Source organism: Pogona vitticeps, chromosome 3 (genome assembly GCF_051106095.1).
Source record: "Pogona vitticeps strain Pit_001003342236 chromosome 3, PviZW2.1, whole genome shotgun sequence".
Taxonomy (NCBI): domain Eukaryota; kingdom Metazoa; phylum Chordata; class Lepidosauria; order Squamata; family Agamidae; genus Pogona; species Pogona vitticeps.
This window is the reverse complement of record NC_135785.1, coordinates 99929639-99948472: the sequence shown is the minus strand read 5'-3', so window position 1 is coordinate 99948472 and position 18834 is coordinate 99929639. Positions and strand designations below refer to the sequence as shown.

The 18834-nt window shown below is 40.4% G+C and overlaps 1 protein-coding gene across 1 annotated transcript in view; it reads left to right on the top strand.

Annotated features, from left to right (window-relative positions):
* BICC1 (BicC family RNA binding protein 1) overlaps window positions 1-18834 on the top strand; it is a 169771-nt gene that overhangs the window by 131270 nt on the left and 19667 nt on the right. Inside the window, exons 9-13 of the mRNA XM_020802263.3 lie at window positions 4710-4841; window positions 8265-8451; window positions 9141-9299; window positions 9991-10187; window positions 12947-13088. Of these exons, the coding sequence (XP_020657922.3) occupies window positions 4710-4841; window positions 8265-8451; window positions 9141-9299; window positions 9991-10187; window positions 12947-13088 (817 nt within the window). The remainder of the gene's footprint in view (window positions 1-4709; window positions 4842-8264; window positions 8452-9140; window positions 9300-9990; window positions 10188-12946; window positions 13089-18834) is intronic.

The window sequence follows — 18834 nt, the reverse complement described above, 5'->3', positions numbered from 1 at the left end:
ATGGTGAATTTTTTTCCCCCAACTTTTGACAGCTGTCAAAATCTGACAGCTCCATTATTTCCTATGGGGGAAGAAAAAATTCACAAAAAATTAATGAAGACTCAGCAACTGTTCTAAATTCTTGGGTTCGTTAGAGGACCCCCTAAGTTGTGTGCAAACCTGATTTGGCTTTGATCTGAACTTTCGTTAATTTTTTGTAAATTGTTTTCTCCCCCATAGGAAAGCATGGAGCTGTCAGATTTTGACAGGTCCATTGGTTCCTATGGGCCAAAAAACAAAAATTCACAAAAAATTAACGAAACGTCAGATCAAAGCCAAATCAGGTTTGCACATGACTTAAGGGGTCCTCTAACGAATCCAAGCATTTAGAACCGTTTTGGACCCTTCTAAGACACTTTTAAAATTGAAAACAAAAAAAACGTTAAGCGAAGCAGGGGACCTAAAACCAAAAACGTTAAGCGAAGCATGGTCCCAAAAACGCTATGCGAAAATCGCCCATAGGGAAAAACGTTATACGAAGCACAATCTGCCTCTGAAAAAATAAACGTTAAGCGAAAAAAACGTTAAACGAAGCAAACGTTAAGCGAGGCACCACTGTAGTGCACTGTCAAGCCAATTCTGACTAATGGCAACCCCTTCCAGGATTTTCTAGGTACAGAATACTGAGAAGTTATTTTCCATTGCCTTTTTCTGGGGGCACCAGAGAATGCAGTTTGCCCTGTTCTCATGGGCAACACAGTGGAGAATCAAAAGCCCAATCTCTGTCTCCACAGCCAGGAGCCCAACTCACTGAGCGATCCACCCAGCTTATGACTAATTTCAGTCACATAAATTTCAGTGAGTTTACTCTTAAGTGTTACTTAGTCTAAATCCAGATCTTTGTTTCCTTAGATTTTTATGAAAACCTTTTTTTTTCTTTTTTCTTTTTTTAAATTTGAGACTAAAATTTTAGGGCAGCTGTTGAAGACAGCAACAGTGGGACCTCTACTTTGCATCACAAAAAATTAACAACTAACACAGCGGTTCTCTCTTTTTTTTTCAATGCAGCAAGGGAGTTCATATATAATGGGATGGTAAGACTTGGTTCCATTTATTTACAATATTTTGTTATTATTAAAATCAAGCTAGTAATAATCAGTGGGGTTAAAAGAACATGTCTAGAACCATGGATTTTATGGAATAGACTAGAAATCCTGCCTAGTTTCCATAAAGAAATGTAAAAAACAAAACAAAAAAAACCCTAAAAAATTAAATTCATAATGATTGGAAGGGCATTCAAGTGTGATAGCTTTAAATATGGGGAACTTCGCCAGTTGTAAGCTTTTTTGTCCAGAGTATGTCATGACTTCTGTTTTATTCTTTAAATTATTTATCAGTCTCCAAGCTCATATTTTTTTTTTAAAAAAAATGATTAGAAGTACTGTGAAACAGCAAAATGGAAAGCAACTAAGTGTGCCTGGGGAGCCAAAGTAAACAGCATAAAACAGATTAGAAAGCATAAAGCCCACTTTTTAAAAAAGGCTTTACTTGGCTCAGTGCTAAGGACGTGCCACAAGAAAGCATGCTCTCTCACGTCTGTGTCTTAGCTTAGGTGTTTGGCAGGGGAAGAGGGTGAGTGAAGCAGTTCTTCATAGCAGGACAGGTTTCTGGGAGAGAAAATTGTCCTGTACAATTTAAGATTAATAGGCAGAAATTTGTATATGGCCCAGAAATGAATGAGAACACTGTAAAACATGGCAGTTGTGTTAAGGCTGGCAAAGATATGATCCATGTACCCCATTAAGAATCTACCTCCCACATTTTACATGAATTGAGGTTTCCAAGGGGCATCTCATTTGTAATGCCAGGATTTAGCTTCTGTTTATTGACTCTCATCTCCAGTCTGTTACCCATCTCAGGAACAGTTTTATTACTTCCACAACCTCATCTGAGTTTAATGAAGTTTAATAAAAGGAAATTAAATTCCCTCTCCAGATGACCTCATTTTATGTTTTCATGTAGATTTAAATTGAGATCCAATGGGAAAAGGGCATTTCAGTATGAATACATATCATAGTCTGGATACATTTTTTAAAAAACTGTTATTAGGAACACAGGAAATGTCAGGACAATTTAAGACTAAATATCAGTTTGATTCGTTTTACATCACTCCATTACTACGGGAACAGTTGCACATTGTAGGGTCAGTAAGAGTCTGCATCTGAACTACTGTGTCTAGATCTAGATGCCACATTTTAAAATGGAACCGTGACAAAATGGAGCACATCTGTAGACCATGACCTGTGAGCAATGTATGGAAGAGCTGACTATGTTTACTAGAGGGAAGAAAAGATTAAAGGAGAAACATGATATCACTCTTCAATTATCTAATGAGCTATTCTACAGAAGAAGGAGGGAAATTATCTTCTGTTCCTAGTAGTTTTCAGCTAAATACAAGGACAGAATTCCCAGTAGTGTCCTGTTTGGAGCAGTTTGCCTGAAAGAGGGGATAAATATCTCCTTTATTAGAGATAGCTAAATCGAGGCTAGTTGGCCATTTCTTGTCCTCCACTAAGCAGGAACTTGGACTAGATGACTGCTAGGATCCCATTGGACTCTGTAACTCTTAAGTTCCTGGCATTAAAAATAAGTTGACTTGTTTCATTTGTATTCAGTTCATTACAAACATTCTGTTATACAGTACCCACATTTGGTCAAAATGACCTGTTTTTGTTTTATTAGATGAGTATAAAAGTCCTTCAGATACTACAGTTGGGGAATGCATACACTCAAAGCCCATCTCCCTGAAGTTGATCTATTCATACTCAAAGGGCAGCCAACAAGTTCAGATCAAATAAAATGAGCATAATATTGACACAAATTATTTCCACATTGATCTTGTACAATTGAGCATGCAGCCCTTCTGCTCATTTTAATATTTCTCACACAGAAAAAGGGTTTGAAATAAAGCTGTCTTGACAGGAAACACTGTGAGCGCTGCACCAGACTCACCTCCTGGTGGTGCCAGTGGTAGCTGAGCCTCCTGGCAATAATCCCTTGGGCTCCAAGTTGTGGGAGTGATCAAGAACAGATTTTATTGCAAACAAGGAACAAAACAAAAACAGGAACACTACTGTATCTTTAAGTTCCTCCTGGAACTTCCTGGAGGGTTGAGTTTCCTGCACTAATGCCCCAGGGAATGTCCTCTCAAGAGGGTCCCTTTGTTAAAGCCTGAGAATCCTGGTCTCTCGGAGAAATGCTCAAGATTTTTCAGTACAAAATTTGAGAACAGAATCGGCAAATAGTCCTGATGGAAAAGTTGACCAATCAAATTAAAATATATAGAGCGGAAATGAAACAAGATAAAATTATGAAAACCTGGCAGCCATTATTAGCATGTGGAATTGGCTCAAGAAAAGAAGACTGAGAAATGGGAAGTAATTTGGATTGCTGGCATGTTATATTGTAAAAGAATTAAGTATGCTAAAATATGAATTAGTGGATGTGTGAAGAAAGATAATGTGCTGATAGACTGTAAGTAATGTGATGTTATTGTACTACAATTCTAACTTGCATTGTCTTACTATGGATGTTAATAAAATATTTTTAAAAAAGAATCCTGGTCTCTCAAATCAGGAGAGGAGGATGAGTCCAGGCTCTAGTTGGAGACTTTTCAAGGACAACCAGTAGAGCTAAGCAGTGCTTGCTCCTCTACTCCTGCTGGAACCTCCTTAGTCTCTCTTGCTGGTGTTTTTGTTACCAGCACTGCAGCTGGAGCAGAGTCGGTGCCACTGCTCCTCTTGGATGACACAGGCACCAAGGTGCCACATACAAAGAAAAATGTGCATTAAACAGTAATGCTTTTATTATCAGCACAGTATAAGCAACTTACATGATAAATATGGTGTACATACGTTTATGCATACATGTATAAAAGTTCTCCATGTTTGCCATGCATATCTTGGAATGGTTGAGCTATCTGCATTGGGCATAGTTATCTTGTGCTGTGAAGATGCATTTATGTATCCTGCAGATTTTCTGTTATTGGAATATTCTGTGCTCACACATGTCTTCAGTTAACTTGGAGCATCCAGGCTGTCACTAGGGATTTGTGGGACAGTTTGGATTGGTTTGCCAATGTCTTAAAATATCCTCCCCCCTGACAAAGTTGAAATAACATCTTTATCTAGGATTATACAGATGAGTTAGGCGCGTGTTTATATTTCATCCTGCACAGAGTTCTTTGTTATCTCTCCCTGTCAGTGCTGTTCATGTTCATCTAGAAAATAGCTGCCATAGATTTTCCTTGATTATACCTTACAAATATCCCTTTAAACTCAGTGAAGAGAGAATGGCAAGTAACAGGTTCCAATTCTCAGCCCCTGTCTGACCTGCAGTATTTCTGTTTACTCCCATTCTTGTAGTAGAAAAAATGGAGAGGAAACAGTATTAAGCATAGAAACCTTTGTTTTCAGTAGGGATAAACTAGTCTTTTTTAGATTTCTAAGACTCTGTCCAGTATTGTTGTTGCATGCCAGGTGCATGTTCGAGATATTGCAAACACTGAATAAACATGGAAAATAATTTTTGTTCATGTTTATAAGAGTCATATTTAAACATTTCCACAGCTGTGCAGCATACGGGGCACTAACTACTGTCTGAATTTTATTTAATGTAACTTGCACAATGGAAGAGTTAAGTTGTATTGAACTGTACATTTAATCTTTCAGGGCTGCCTTCCTCTTGTGCTGATGTTTGATATGAAGGAAGAAATTGATGTAGAACCACACTTTATAACTCAGCTAATGGAACAGCTAGATGTCTTCATTAGTATTAAGCCAAAGCCAAAACAGCCAAGCAAGGTTGGTAGAAAACTTTTCTCTTTCTGTGGGCAAATCTGTCTTTCATTCTATAGCACAGTACTGTGTGAAACAAATTAGTTCAGCAACCATTATCATTTGAAAATAAAACTTGAAAATAAAAATTAAGAAATATTGATGTGATGTTTCCACACAGTTGTTCGTGTCTACAGCCCTCACAGTCTCTTTCCATTAGACATCCATGGGCAGGGCTACTGGACATTGTAGTCCAAAATATCTGGAGATCCAAAGTGTTTCACTTTTGAGCTAGGCCATTTAACTCTGAAAAAAAGCTCAGTCTAAGTAATTAAGAAGTTCTGTGGAATCTCAACCTCGGAGTCCAGATAGGAGGCTTTGAGGCAAGCAGTTTTCACTGGGTCCCCCAGTGCCTACAACCACTTGCGTCCCACAAGAGCCATCAACTTTGCCATCTGGTGAGTAAGTAGTGTTACATAGCAGACCTGTCACTGGGAAAGGAGCCAAATCGCTGCTCAACTCCTAACCCATTATAGCACCATTGGTCACCAAGTCTGTTTTTTGGGGTGAACATATTTGGCAAAGCAGCACTGCCACTGAGGGCCAAAAATGCAGTGGGCTCTAGAGTAGGAGGTGAGGATGAATAAGGAATTGGCTCCTCTGGGCCCCAGCAAATGTTGTGCTATTTTGGGTGCTGGTGCCAGCCCTGGGCATGTTTTCTGTAGTGTCATGCAACTAAGAGCTAAACAAAACAGGGAAGGGAAAGTGTGAACCTTTAGAAATTGAGTATTGATGACTATCACATCTGTATTGGGTGAAAGAGTCATTGAAAGAATATTTGATATAAAAATTCTTGGCCAATAGAAGCCATTAAAAAAAACTTCTCAGATTCCTGGTTCTTTGCTCACTTTCATTGGAGAGAGCTTTCACAGCAATGAGGATGCTGATGATCATTTCCTGATATGTGTTTTCTGTGCCTTTAGATGTATACAGCACTACATGCTTTGACATTTAAAGGAAGATGAAAAGGAGCCTCCTTCCTCTGCAAACAGTGCTGCATTTCTAAAATAGCAAATAGTCTCTCTGCTTTCCATGATGAAAAAGAATATAGATTTAGCTATGAAAGGGCAGGATCGATTTTGATGATTACAGATGGGTCAACAGTGATGCAGGGATGCATAAGTAACTCGTGTTTCTAAGTTCCTTAGAAAATAATATAAAGAGGGAGGGGCATAAATCATCCACAGGAAAATGCATTTCTCCTTTTATGGATAAATTGTGCATTTCTACCACCCTTCTCCATGGTAGCTGGGCCTCTTGCACAGAGAAACCTTGAGTTGTCTGGATTTAAAAGTAGATCCCCTTAGCCTTGGAACTCTTTGCATTTTACACTGGCTTTGATTCTTTTATGTCAATCTCTGAATAAGAGTAAAAAGGAAATATTTTAAAATTTATTAGAAAAAAAGCATGCCATCTTCTCAGTATTCTCAGTGCCTACTCAGTACTCATCATTGTGCTTGAAAAGGATGGTAGTGGAGGGCAGTACATGACTGAAGCAGTTTATTCAAAAGTGAAATTTTTGAATAGACACCCTCAGATCCTCCAAGCCACACATTTCATGGCATCTGAGCCATGGTATAGCTCACTTGACTTCAAAGTGGAAGCTAGCAGCAATGGCCCAGCCAGGGATAAACCAGAGCCTTGATCTGTCTTGTGGCAAGCAAACCCTTCTGCACTGTAGAAGAAATATACATTGCTATTTATTATAATATATTTCTTCTTTAGAGTGAATGGGGGGGGGGACTTCTTTAGCCAGTAGAGATAGTGCAGAGTTGTTAATGCTGCTGAGTGGTAGAGACTGTTGTGGCTTTGTTTGTGAAGGATTGGCTTTGTCTTTTTTCTTGTTAAGTTAGTCACCATGTTCCTGTTACTGTTTTTTCCCTATTTCATATGCTGCGGCTTAGAAACAAAGCTCATACTTCTGGGTTGTCATCACCCAGTAGAGGGCGCCTAGGACCCACATGTGTGGTTTATAATTCATGTGTATGAGAGTGAGTATGACAAATATGCTGCAGGTGTTCTCCTTTCATGGTAGAGAATGAATCAATGACAGTAGGTGTCAACATACTCATCTGAACTTTCTTCACCACAGTTTTTATATATATAATATATATATTAGATAGATAGATAGGTAGATAGATAGATAGATAGATGGATAGATGGATAGGATAGGATAGAATAGGATAGGATAGGATAGGATAGATCTTGTATACATTCAGCTGAAACTAAAGTTGACATGAACTTAAATTAGGTTTAGAAACATATTGTGTGACCTAGTCCTCCAGCCTTTTTTTAAATCCTAGCCTCTAACAACCATGGCCCTATTTCTCGATATTGAGAAGTTATTCTTTGTTGGTTTTATACTAATTCTTCAGAGGCAGCATAAGTAGTTCTTATCATTTTAAGCCAGGAACAAGACATTAGAACACCTGATTCTGCTACTTACAGGATGCAGGAAGGCTGTGTACTAACTCCTTATAAATCATGGTTAATAAATTGGAAGCCAGACTCCCTTTCCCCATTCTGTGAAAAATTCCCCTCCCCCATAGGTTTAAAATCTGTGGCTTATGGAAGAATTTGGTTTGCATTAATCACAACCTATGTCATTGCTTATGGAAGCCAAAGGGGGGGACGTGTTTGAGAATGGTTCCTAGTGTGCAGTTAGTGATTTTCAGGGAATTGATGTTACATTTATACCAGACTGATAGGATACCTATCAGAATTTAGGGAGACTGTGGCTGTAGGATATGGAATTAAAAGACCCTGAATTTGAAAATAAAGATTATCAGGCACATGCATGGTTTGTGACGAGCCTGTCACAGAGCCTTCTTCCACAACTAGAGAGAAACTCTTAGCTCAAGTACTTAAGTGAATTTACGTCATTGGCAAACATAGCTTTGTAAAATAACAGACAGAAAATAGGATGATATATAAATGTGGGTAATGGAACTGTGAAGTGTGGGTCATAAAAGCTGGGCAGACCTCATTGTCTTGAGTACATACAAAAATAGGGAAGATATCCATTTTCCTAATATGATTGTAAATTAAATTTACATCAGGTGATTTTTGCTTAAATGTTAGTTTATTTCTTCTTTTGAAGTATTACAAAACTCAACCTTTGTTTCACTAACTGTGTGTTTTATCCTGTGACTAAGAAAATAAACAAAGTATATCTTGCTATCCTGGTATTCTACTAGTCTTTGTTTTCAAAGAAACTTATGTAAGACCTGCTACAGCTGGAGCCCTGAGTTCTCATTTTCTGTTCATGCCAGCGAATGAGATTCTTTTAGGATTGAGTTCACTAAAACATTCCCCTTATTGTTGCCAGGTGTAAAGAATTGTTTGAAATATTTTACTACACTCTGTTGGTTTTGTGTTTCCTTTTTACAGTCTGTAATTGTAAAAAGTGTCGAAAGAAATGCCTTAAACATGTATGAAGCACGAAAATGTCTCCTGGGCCTTGAAAGCAGTGGAGTCACCATAGCAACAAGCCCATCCACAATCTCATGTCCTGTTGGCCTTCCCTGTCCTGGGTTGGATATCTTATCCTCAGCTGGGCTAGGACTTACTGGACTTGGTATAATTTATAATAATGTATAATATTTTAAAATGTCATCTTATGAGTTATAAAATGAACTGTCTTAACTATGCATTTGACTGAAGAAGAGTTATGGATGAAATTAGTATGCTTCTCTTACCTTAACTGAAATGGGATATGTACTAAGGTAAAAGATAGGAATTGCCTTAATCATGTTAATTTTTAATAGGATTACTAATTGAGACACAGTGATGACAATCCTGCGGTGTTCACATAAGATTTGTCTGACTTGCTGCAGCTACAGTAATTGCTGCTGATTGTCAGATTGTCAGGCATGTGTCTCAGATACATGCCTGATTGTGCAACTAAGATGCCCCTGTGCACTGCATCAACAAGCCACAATTAGCTGTGGCATGTTACGCAAAGCTTTTGGTTCTGGCATAATTAAGCAGTTCTCTAAATTAAGATTGTGGACCCCACGCCATTGGAGTTTTAAAGAAGAGGGAGGGATGAATAATTATAGTATGCAATATCTAATTAGTATGTCAACATCCAGGAAGAGAAGCAGCAACATTGGGAAATGCAGGATGGATTCATCTTTGAAATATAGATTGTCCTTCAATCTGAAATTGAAACTGAAATTGAAAAATTAGCTTCTCAAATATTTGTTTAATATTCTCTGTATGAGCATGAGTTGAGTACGAGTCATGTTCTGTTTTTTTTTGCAGGACTTTTGGGTCCTACTGCTTTATCTATCAACACATCCACTACTCCAAATTCTCTCTTGAATGCTCTTAATAGCTCTGTGAGTCCTTTACAGAGTCCAAGTTCAGGTGCGCCAAGCCCAACGATGTGGGCACCATCAATTGCCAATACAAGTGCCACAGGTTAGTATAAGGCAGAAATTTCTAAATTTGTGGGCACATATGTTTTTGGACTGTGGCTTCTAGACTTCCTGACCATTGACCGTGCTAGCCAGAACTTCCAGTAATTGTAGTTAAAGAATACCTAGAGTTCCACAGCGTATTTTTCTTTGTTCCTTAAAAATTGTGAAATAGAAATTTACAAACCATTAACTGAAAGAAATGCCTTTCCTCTTTATGGAAGTATAACCTTCTGTTTATAAAGAACTAACTATTGCTAGGTTTATAACATTAAAAGAAGACACTGAAGTTAAGGTGTTTTCCATATAAAGACTTACATTATAGGAATATGTGTTATACCATCCCAGAATATCTGACTGGTAAACTCTCCAGTTGTGCTCTGTGTCTTTGGCTTTTATTTCGGCTGGAGCACATGCTTTATATATAGAAGGTCCCATGTTCAGCTCCTGTTGTCAGGGAGGTGAAAGACTGAGACTTTGAAGAAACAATGTGTGTTCGAGAAGGTAATCTTGGGTTCTCTAAAACAGTGGTGGAGGCTTCCCTAATCATCATAAGATATATATATATATTTGTTGCATTCATTGCAGCTTGACTATTCACTTAGTCCTTTTTGTCTGAAAATACTGCACAGAAAATTTCATCTTTCTGGATATTTTGTATATCAGTACAAACAAGTTCTTAAATGTTCTTACAGGTTTCTCTGCTATTCCACACTTGATGATGCCATCTACTGCCCAGGCCACTTTAACCAGCATACTTCTATCAGGAGTGCCAAGTTATAGTCAGAACACACCATCTCCTCCTCCAGGCTTAACCCCTGTTGATATCCATGTGAATGGAATCCAAGCAGAAAACAAGAAAAGCCCAAGTTCTTTAAATGGTCATGTAAAGGTAACAGAAGTGACTTTGGTGGAAATTCTAAGCATGCTTTCTAAAGAATACGTCCCATTCAACTAAGTGGCACTTTCCTGTAAATGCCTAGAATTGTACAGTATACAGATACTCTGTATCAAAATTACATGTAAATTAATTGATATTTAGTAATTTAAAGCCTTTGATTAAAAAGAGGACAGTATAAAATCTGCCACTCTGATTATTAAATAAAACTATCAAGAGTCTTTTTTAATGCGAGGATTGCAAAATTTGGCACAGTGGTTAAAGATGGATATTATAGTCAAACAGGTTGATATGATTTATCTACTGCATCTTGTCTTAACACAATAATTGCAACATAGTCCTAAAGTGAAGGTTTATTAAAGCAAATGTTCACTCTATACATGAAGGAAACGCTAAATTCTAAACATGTTTATTCAGATGAAGAAGGGAGAATTTTAATGGTAGAAGTAACAATAAACCAAAAAAAGATTTTGGTGATAGCAATATATGCACTTAAGAGTAAACAAGAAAAATTCTACTGCAAGTTATATTAAACAATATTGGAAAAAGAATATAAAAACATCTATATACAGTGGTGCCTCGCATAGCGAGGTTAATCCGTTCCGGATTAACCCTCGCTATGTGAAAACATCGCTGAACGGGACGGGCGAAAACTCACCGTTCAGCGATGTTGTCCATAGCTGGCAGCCATTTTCGCGCCCTCGGTAAGCGAGGGCAGGGCGCGAAAACGCTGTGCGCCGCCATTTTGGGGCTCCCGGCGGCCATTTTGAACCCACTGAACGGCTGATCGTCGGGCTTCGTTTTGCGAAGATCGGTAAGCGAAACGCTTACCGATCTTCGCAAAGCGATTTTTGCCCATAGGGGCCATTGGTATGCGATCACATTTGCAATCGCTGAAACCCCATCGCTATGTGGATTTGTCGTTCTATGGTGCGCTCGTTAAGCGAGGCACCACTGTATTAGGAGACTTCAGTGCAATTGTAGATGAGAAAGTTGACTACAAAAATCTTTTTTCAGATGACAGAAGAACTAGGGTTACAAGACATATGGAGAGAAATAAATACTAAAAACCTTCAATTAACCTTCTATTCGAACAGGCATAAATCCTGGTCGAGAATAGATATGATTCGGCTATCTCAGAACTAAAATTTGAAATACAGGAAGTAGAAATAGAAACTAATACTTGGGCAGACCATAATCCAATGAAAATGTGGTGGAAAGGAGGGGACAAAGGAAAGCCAAGGTGGACCTTAAACCAAGGAATATTGAAGGATAAAGAATTTGTGGAAAGAACTAAAAAAGAAATGGAACTTTTCTTCAAAGAAAATAAAAGAGAGGAAACATCTCTCCAAACCATTTGGGATACAGCTAAAGCGTATTTCAGGGGATTAGCCATATCATTTATAGTTCAAAAAAAAGAGAGAGAGAGAAAACAACAACTTACAAAACTGGAGGAAAAACTTAAGAAACTAGAACTAGAACTGCAAAAAGAACCACAGAGGAAAACCCTTAAAAACCAGATGGAGATAATAAAACACAAATTACACTTACTATTTATTTATTTATTTATTTATTTTATTAAATTTATACCCCGCCCCTCTAGACCATGTCTACTGGGGGCGGCTTACAACATAAAATCAAAAGAATTAGCCCAGCAAATTAAAAGGGCTGAACAAAACTTATTTGAGAATGCCAGTAAACCTGGTAGATGGCTATCTTATAGATTGAAAAAAGAAAACCAAAAAGATCAATAAAAAAACCTACAAGATGAAAAGGGAGTCTTACAATACCAAAAAGAGAAAATAAAAAGATTAAAGAATACGATGCAAATCTGTATGCTACCCAATAAATTTCCCTCGAAAAACTAGACAGTTAAGCTTTGTGCTGGCTGTAGTATCTTCTTTCCATTACATCTTTCCTCCCACTTGGCTTCTGCTGTATCTTTGTATCTCAAATTGCAAGAAATATGAGAAATATCACATGATGCCAGTTGTATTGGGGAAACTAAATACTGTTCTTTCCATTCAGGACTTTTCTTTCTGCAGTACATATAATGTCATTTATCAGAAGCAGGGGGGGGGGGACCCCGAATGACAAACTGACCTCACATTATTGTAAGGGACAAAATACATGCCTTCTACAGCATATGAGCAAGTCGTACACTGATTACAATCATAGTCAAGAATGCTGTTTTGCTGAAATTTCCTTTTCTGGATAGTAAATTGGCCTGGATGTACTGCTGTGTGAACCAATTTATGAGGCTTTCAGTGGCTTCATATTAGGGTAATAAGGGCAGAGTAAATTGGCCTCAGTCAGTAAAATTGTCACATAAGGCTAACTCTGGTTCATTAGGGAGCAAATGTAAATCCTCATTCAAGTGATGTCTGAGTACCTTTAATACTGTCCCTTTAATACTGTCACTTGATCCTTTAGGGAAAAGTAAAATGCTGAACCAAGATATGGTTCAGAGCAAATTTTCCCTTGTTTCTGACACTGGGTGGTCTGGATTCCGCTCAAAGGCATCCCACAGGGTGGGCAGGAGGTGCAGTCTAGGGTGCCTTCTGAATGAGACAGGCTCTCCATCACTTACATACATTCCTCAGCTTTCATAGTAATTGGTTGGTATTTTATTATTTTAAAATGGATTTAAGCAATACATTGCTCTTGTTTTTGTTCTTGGTAGGGTTTTTTTCCAATAAAAATGTTTTAAAACTTAATGTGATTATTAAACATACTTGTAATTTTTTTTCCAGACCTCAGCTATGAAATATACTGCATTATCTGCTGCAGCTCTTGGTGAAAATGTATTAAATCCAAACCACAGTGATCCATCCAGACAGACGAATAGCCATAATTCCTCTGAACAAGTGACCACCAAGGCAAATGCTGGTGAAGGTATAATGAAAATTAAGAATGTGTTTGTTAATGTTGCATCAACTCCAGAGTGCTACCCCTCCGGGGGAAGAGCTAAGATAAGATTATGTTTTGATTGCCAGTTACTCATCTCTGAACATCAGCTGAGAAAGTGGTGTGTTAAAAGCTGAAACAGATTTAGAGAAGCTAAGGAAATGCTACATACTAAATCAAGACTCGTATATATATTGCACTGAATATTCAAAGGTTCTTTGTGGCCTCTGTGAATCACACCCTGAGCGATTCACGCCTGTGCATGGCCTCATCAGAAGATTCTAGAGTTTCTGCGGTAGCAATAAACATATTAAAATATGCCCCGCCCCACCCATATAAGTACCTTGGCGCCAAGTGTCCCCTTTCAGTTTCTTTCAACTGCCGCATTGACAGCCTCATAATTCTGCTTCTGTGAGTAAAAGAGAAAGAGCTTATTCTTTATTCCTTCCTTTTATCAATCTTTTTTCTTTTAACCTATTAGATCAAACTCATTATCATCAGAAAATTTTCCTTTCCCCTTGCTCGGCCTCCGGCTGCAGCACACACACCACCCTGCTTCAATCATCGGTTTTTCTCCTCAATTATTTTCTCCTATTCATGGCCCCTTTGGGCGCGTTTAAGCACTGCATTGTCTGTGATAATGAGATCCCATGTTCCGACAGACATGCTAAGTGCTTTTTCTGTTTGGGAGAATGATATCAAACTTCCTGCTTCCTGTACCCATTGCAAAAATTTTAACAGCAGGGTTCTTCGATCTCACCTCTCGAGGCTAAAACTCCAACTTTGGGGACAATCCTTACAGCCAATTCAAATGGCCCAACCTCCCTGTAGGGCCACTTCCCAAACCAAAGCATGGAAAAAGCCATTGCTGAATCATCGAAAGAACATCCATCAGCTACACCAACTCATTCTGATTCTCCATCTGCATCGTCTAAGACCTTGAAGACAGATGAAACCCTCGATAGTGAAGTTCTCAACTTCAAAAGCAACTTATAAACGTTAGAGGCCTACTGTAACTGCTCCAGCTCCAGAGCCCGTTCCTCCTAAACGAGCTAAACAGTCTAAGCCTACAGACATCCCACCATAACCACAACAACTCTCTGAATCATTTTCGGTCGGATCTCCCTCAGATGATGACAGACTTCCATCCCATCAACCCTGTTCTCAGTCTCCAGAATGGGATGATAGAGTCAACCAACTAACATCCTCTCCTCCCAGTCCACAACCTTCCATTCCTTCCAGCAGTCCTTCTGTTATTCCATCGGCCAAAGATTCCCATCTCGAACGGATCAACACTGTTCTATATTCAATGCCCTCGGATCACCCACCAATCCCTAAACAGAACCGTTAACATCCACAATCTCAACAGCTCGCTTCATCGTGTGTGGTCCAAACCCATGCTCAGCACGCACATCGGTTTGCCATTTGCCCCATTTGCTTGACAAACTGCATCAACTAGTCAACACCTGGTTCGATAATACCATCTAGTAGTCAGCCTACCTCTCAACAACCATTGGTGTCGAAGCAACCACATGATCAAGAGGTGGCTATACCTCAACCTGCTCCCCACTCGGTATCGAAAAAAATTCGGTCGAACAGATTTCATCCACATGTGAGGCTTTTGCAGCCCCAGCCTCCTGATACTTTCCTACCAGACCAGATGATGGAAACCACTCTTCATGCTCAGCATCGCCAGCGTCCATTTATTCTACTGCTATGCCATTGCATCAGCAACCTGCTTTTTGACATCACAGAGACACAGGCTCTGATATAGATGATCCTCGATATCCATCCTGGTCCATGGACAGACGCTCCATTCTGTTACATCAGTACAGTTCCCGTCCCCCAGTAAATCCAAGTCATTGACCACGGCACCGTTACAACACCGAGGTCAATCCCTACCAATCGAAGTCCGTTGACACTCAACCACCATCTTTCAATGTCGACAATCCTCAACACTGACAGTTGTTCATGGACATGCCGCCTCCATCTTTTTTTACTCATAACAGGCAATACTACGAAACTCAGACTCTAGACACCAAAGTCAATTGACAGTCCGTCAATCGACAATCTGTCGACTCCAGACTTGACCTCAATGGCTCTGACCATGGATCTCGGCCGCAGACTCCATTGGTGTTCCTTACCTGTCCAGCGTTGGACATTGTAGATACCGACTCGCTGTCCTCTGGCAACACACATTGTTCCTCCCCTGCCACAATCCCTGTAAGAAGAAATAACAAATTTACTTTTCAAAGATGCCATACAACCTGTCTTATCAGAACAACACTGGGTTTTTCTCTCGCTATTTCACCATCCCCAAGAAAGATGGGGGTCTTTGCCCTATTCTAGATTTAAGATTACAGTATTAAACAACTACATCATCACCACAAAATACCGTGTGGTTACTCTATAATCATATTACAATACATCCCACACACAGAAAATTCCTTGGTTTTCAACTCGGATCACAAGCATCAGTTCTTCCCTTACTTCAAAAAAATGACTGGTTCACCATCATAGACCTAAGAGATGCTTACTTTCATATTGCAATACATCCCGCACACAGAAAATTCCTTCGTTTCCAACTCGGATCACAAGCATACTAATTCAAAAGACTCCTATTCGGCAACAGCTCCAAGAGTGTTCACCAAGTGCATGGCACCAGTAGCTTCCTACCTCAGACTTCAAAACATACTCATCTTTCCCTATATTGACGACTGGCTCCTTGTAGCACACTCCTGTCACAAAGCTCAATGAGACACCTGTTTCACCCTCACCCTTCTTCTCCATCTCAGTCTAACTATCAATGAACAGAAATCAAAATTAAAACCTACATTACGTAGGTTTGCTCATAGACTCCACACGATCTTGCATGTTCCTCCCTGCAGAAAAGAGACAAAATCTCTTCACCTTACTTTGCCACTTCACTCTGCATGCCTTGATACCTACCTTAAGGGTGCAGTGGGTTCTAGGCACCATTGCTTCTATGACGTCAGTTGTACAGTATGTGCGTCTCAAAATGAGATCTCTCCAATCCTGGTTTCTGGCCCTATTTGATCCACTAACAGACTGTCCCCACATTCTCCTAAGAGTCACTCCAGAACTGGCCTCTCAGCTTCAGTGGTGACATTCCCATACCAATCTTTCTATCGGGTGATTGTTCCAGCAACCTCGCCGCGAATGCAAGTCACTACCAACGCCAGTCATAACAGCTGGGGGTTCATTGCAAATCCCTCACAGTCCATGTCAAATGGTATCACAGAGAAAAACTGCTCCACATAAACGAGTTGGAGCTACTAGCCGTCATAAAGGCCTGCAAGGCTTTCAGAAACCTTCTTGTAGGAAAAATGGTACAGATCGCCACCGACAACACCATGGTGATGTACTGCATCCTAAAATGAAGTGGCACCCACTCCGCAGGTCTCCTCTACCTAGCGGAGTGGTGTCTGCAACATCACATCTGTCTCACAGCCTTACACATCGCTGGTCAAGACAACGACCTAGCAGACTCACTCAGCCATACAGATGCCCAAGCTCACGAGTGGGAACAAGATCAGTCAGTATTCCACCAACTATGCCGGAAATGGAGCACACCGACTCTCGATCTCTTTGACTCCCAAGCGAATCGGAAATACCAACTGTATTGCTCCCAAGCAGGAGTAGGAAAACATTCCCAGGCAGACACGGTTGTCGGCCATCAGCCCAAGACTCTTACCTACCTTTTTCTGCCATTCCCTCTCATCCAGAAAGTTGTTCGCCATCTACAACGAGACAAAACCAATGCCATCGGCCCTTGGTGGCCGAGACAGACTTCGTTCCCAGTTCTCCACAGTCTCTCATCAGACATCCACCATCTCCCCTGCCTGCCACACCTTTTCACACAGAACAACTCCCAAGTCCTACACTTGGACTTACCTGTTATGCACCTGGCAGCGTGGAGGATTCTCCCTCATTAATGAATGTTCTTCATCATGCCAAAAAACAATCCACAAGGAAAGCCTACCTGTACAAATGGAAGAAATTTCAACCCTTTACCAAATCTTCCTCATCATCCTCCATCAATCCATCACTTTCCACTGTTCTCCACTTCCTCCTACATCTCAAATCCAAGGGCCTCTCCATCTCATCCTTGAGAGTCTTTCAGCAATAATATAGGTAAAGGTAAAGGGTCACCTTGACATTTAGTCCAGTCGTGTCCGACTCTAGGGCACGGTGCTCATCCCTGTCTCCAAGCTGTAGAGCCAGCATTTGTCCATAGACAGTTTCCGTGGTCATGTAGCCAACGCGACTAGACACAGAATGTCGTTACCTTCCCACCATGGTGGTACCTATTTATCTACTCCCATTTACATGCTTTCAAACTGCTAGGTTGGCAGGAGCTGGGACAAGCAACAGGAGCTCACTCTGTCGCGTGGATTCGATCTTACAACTGCTGGTCTTCTGACCTTGGAGCACAGAGGCTTCTGCAGTTTAACCCACAGCGTCACCACATCCCCCAGTAATATCATAGGTAAAGGTAAAGGTTCCCCTTGACAATTTTTGTCCAGTCGTGTCCGACCCTAGGGGGCGGCGCTCATCCTGCTCTTCAAGCCATAGAGCCAGCGTTTGTCCGAAGACAATCTTTCTGTGGTCACATGGCCAGTGTGATTTAGACACGGAACGCTGTTTACCTTCCCACCGAGATGGTACCTATTTATCTACTCGCATTTGCATGCTTTCGAACCGCTAGGTTGGCGGGAGCTGGGACAAGTGACAGGCGCTCACTCCGTCGCGTGGATTCGATCTTACAACTGCTTGGTCTTCTGACCCTGCAGCACAGGCTTCTGCGGTTTAGCCCACAGCACCACCACGTCCCTCATACCAGCCTCCAAATTCTCCAGCAGCAAACTTCTTCAAACATCCAACAACAAAACATTTCATGAAAGGTCTCTCTCATATCTACACCGATACTCAACCTCTTTCTCCACAGTGGTCACTAACTCCTGTTTTGAAACAGCTTACCAAAGCTCCTTTTGAGCCATTAGCTACAAATGACTTAAGACTCCTCACCTTTAAAACAGCTTTTCTCATAGCCATCACCTCAGCTCGCTGAGCTAGTGAATTGGTAGCTTTATGCTATGACTACTCTTATTTACAATTTTTTCCCAATAAGGTGAACTCATTAATGGACATTTCATTCCTCCCCAAAATTGTCTCTCTACGTCATCTTTCCCAGCCATTTGTCCTTCCTTAATTTTTTTCATCACCTTCTTCAAACCAAGAAGAAATACTCCATACGTTGGATGTCAGAAGAGTTCTTACTTTTTATCTCCAACGTACCCAACCTTTTAGACAGTCATCTGGTCTGTCATAAGCCATCAGCTACCTACAGAAGGCCATTAGGTGACTTCCCAATTTATCTCCAGATGGGTCGCCTCTACCATTCATCTGGCTTATCAATTTGCTTGACAACCAGCCCCTAGAGTGGTTTGCCTTCACACCACCAGGGCAGTGGCAACTTCTACAGCCTTTCTCCATGGCATACCTCTTCCGGACGTCTGTGCCTCTGCCACTTGGGCACATCCGTCCACATTTATCCATCATTATAGACTCGACCTCCGGCAGAAGTCTGATACGGCATTTGGAGGTGCTGTTCTAGCCTCTGCCTTGGCATGACACCCTGCCACTGGGTAAGACAGCTTATTAGTCACCCAGGGTTTGATTCACAGAGGCCATGAAGAAGAATAAAGGTTAC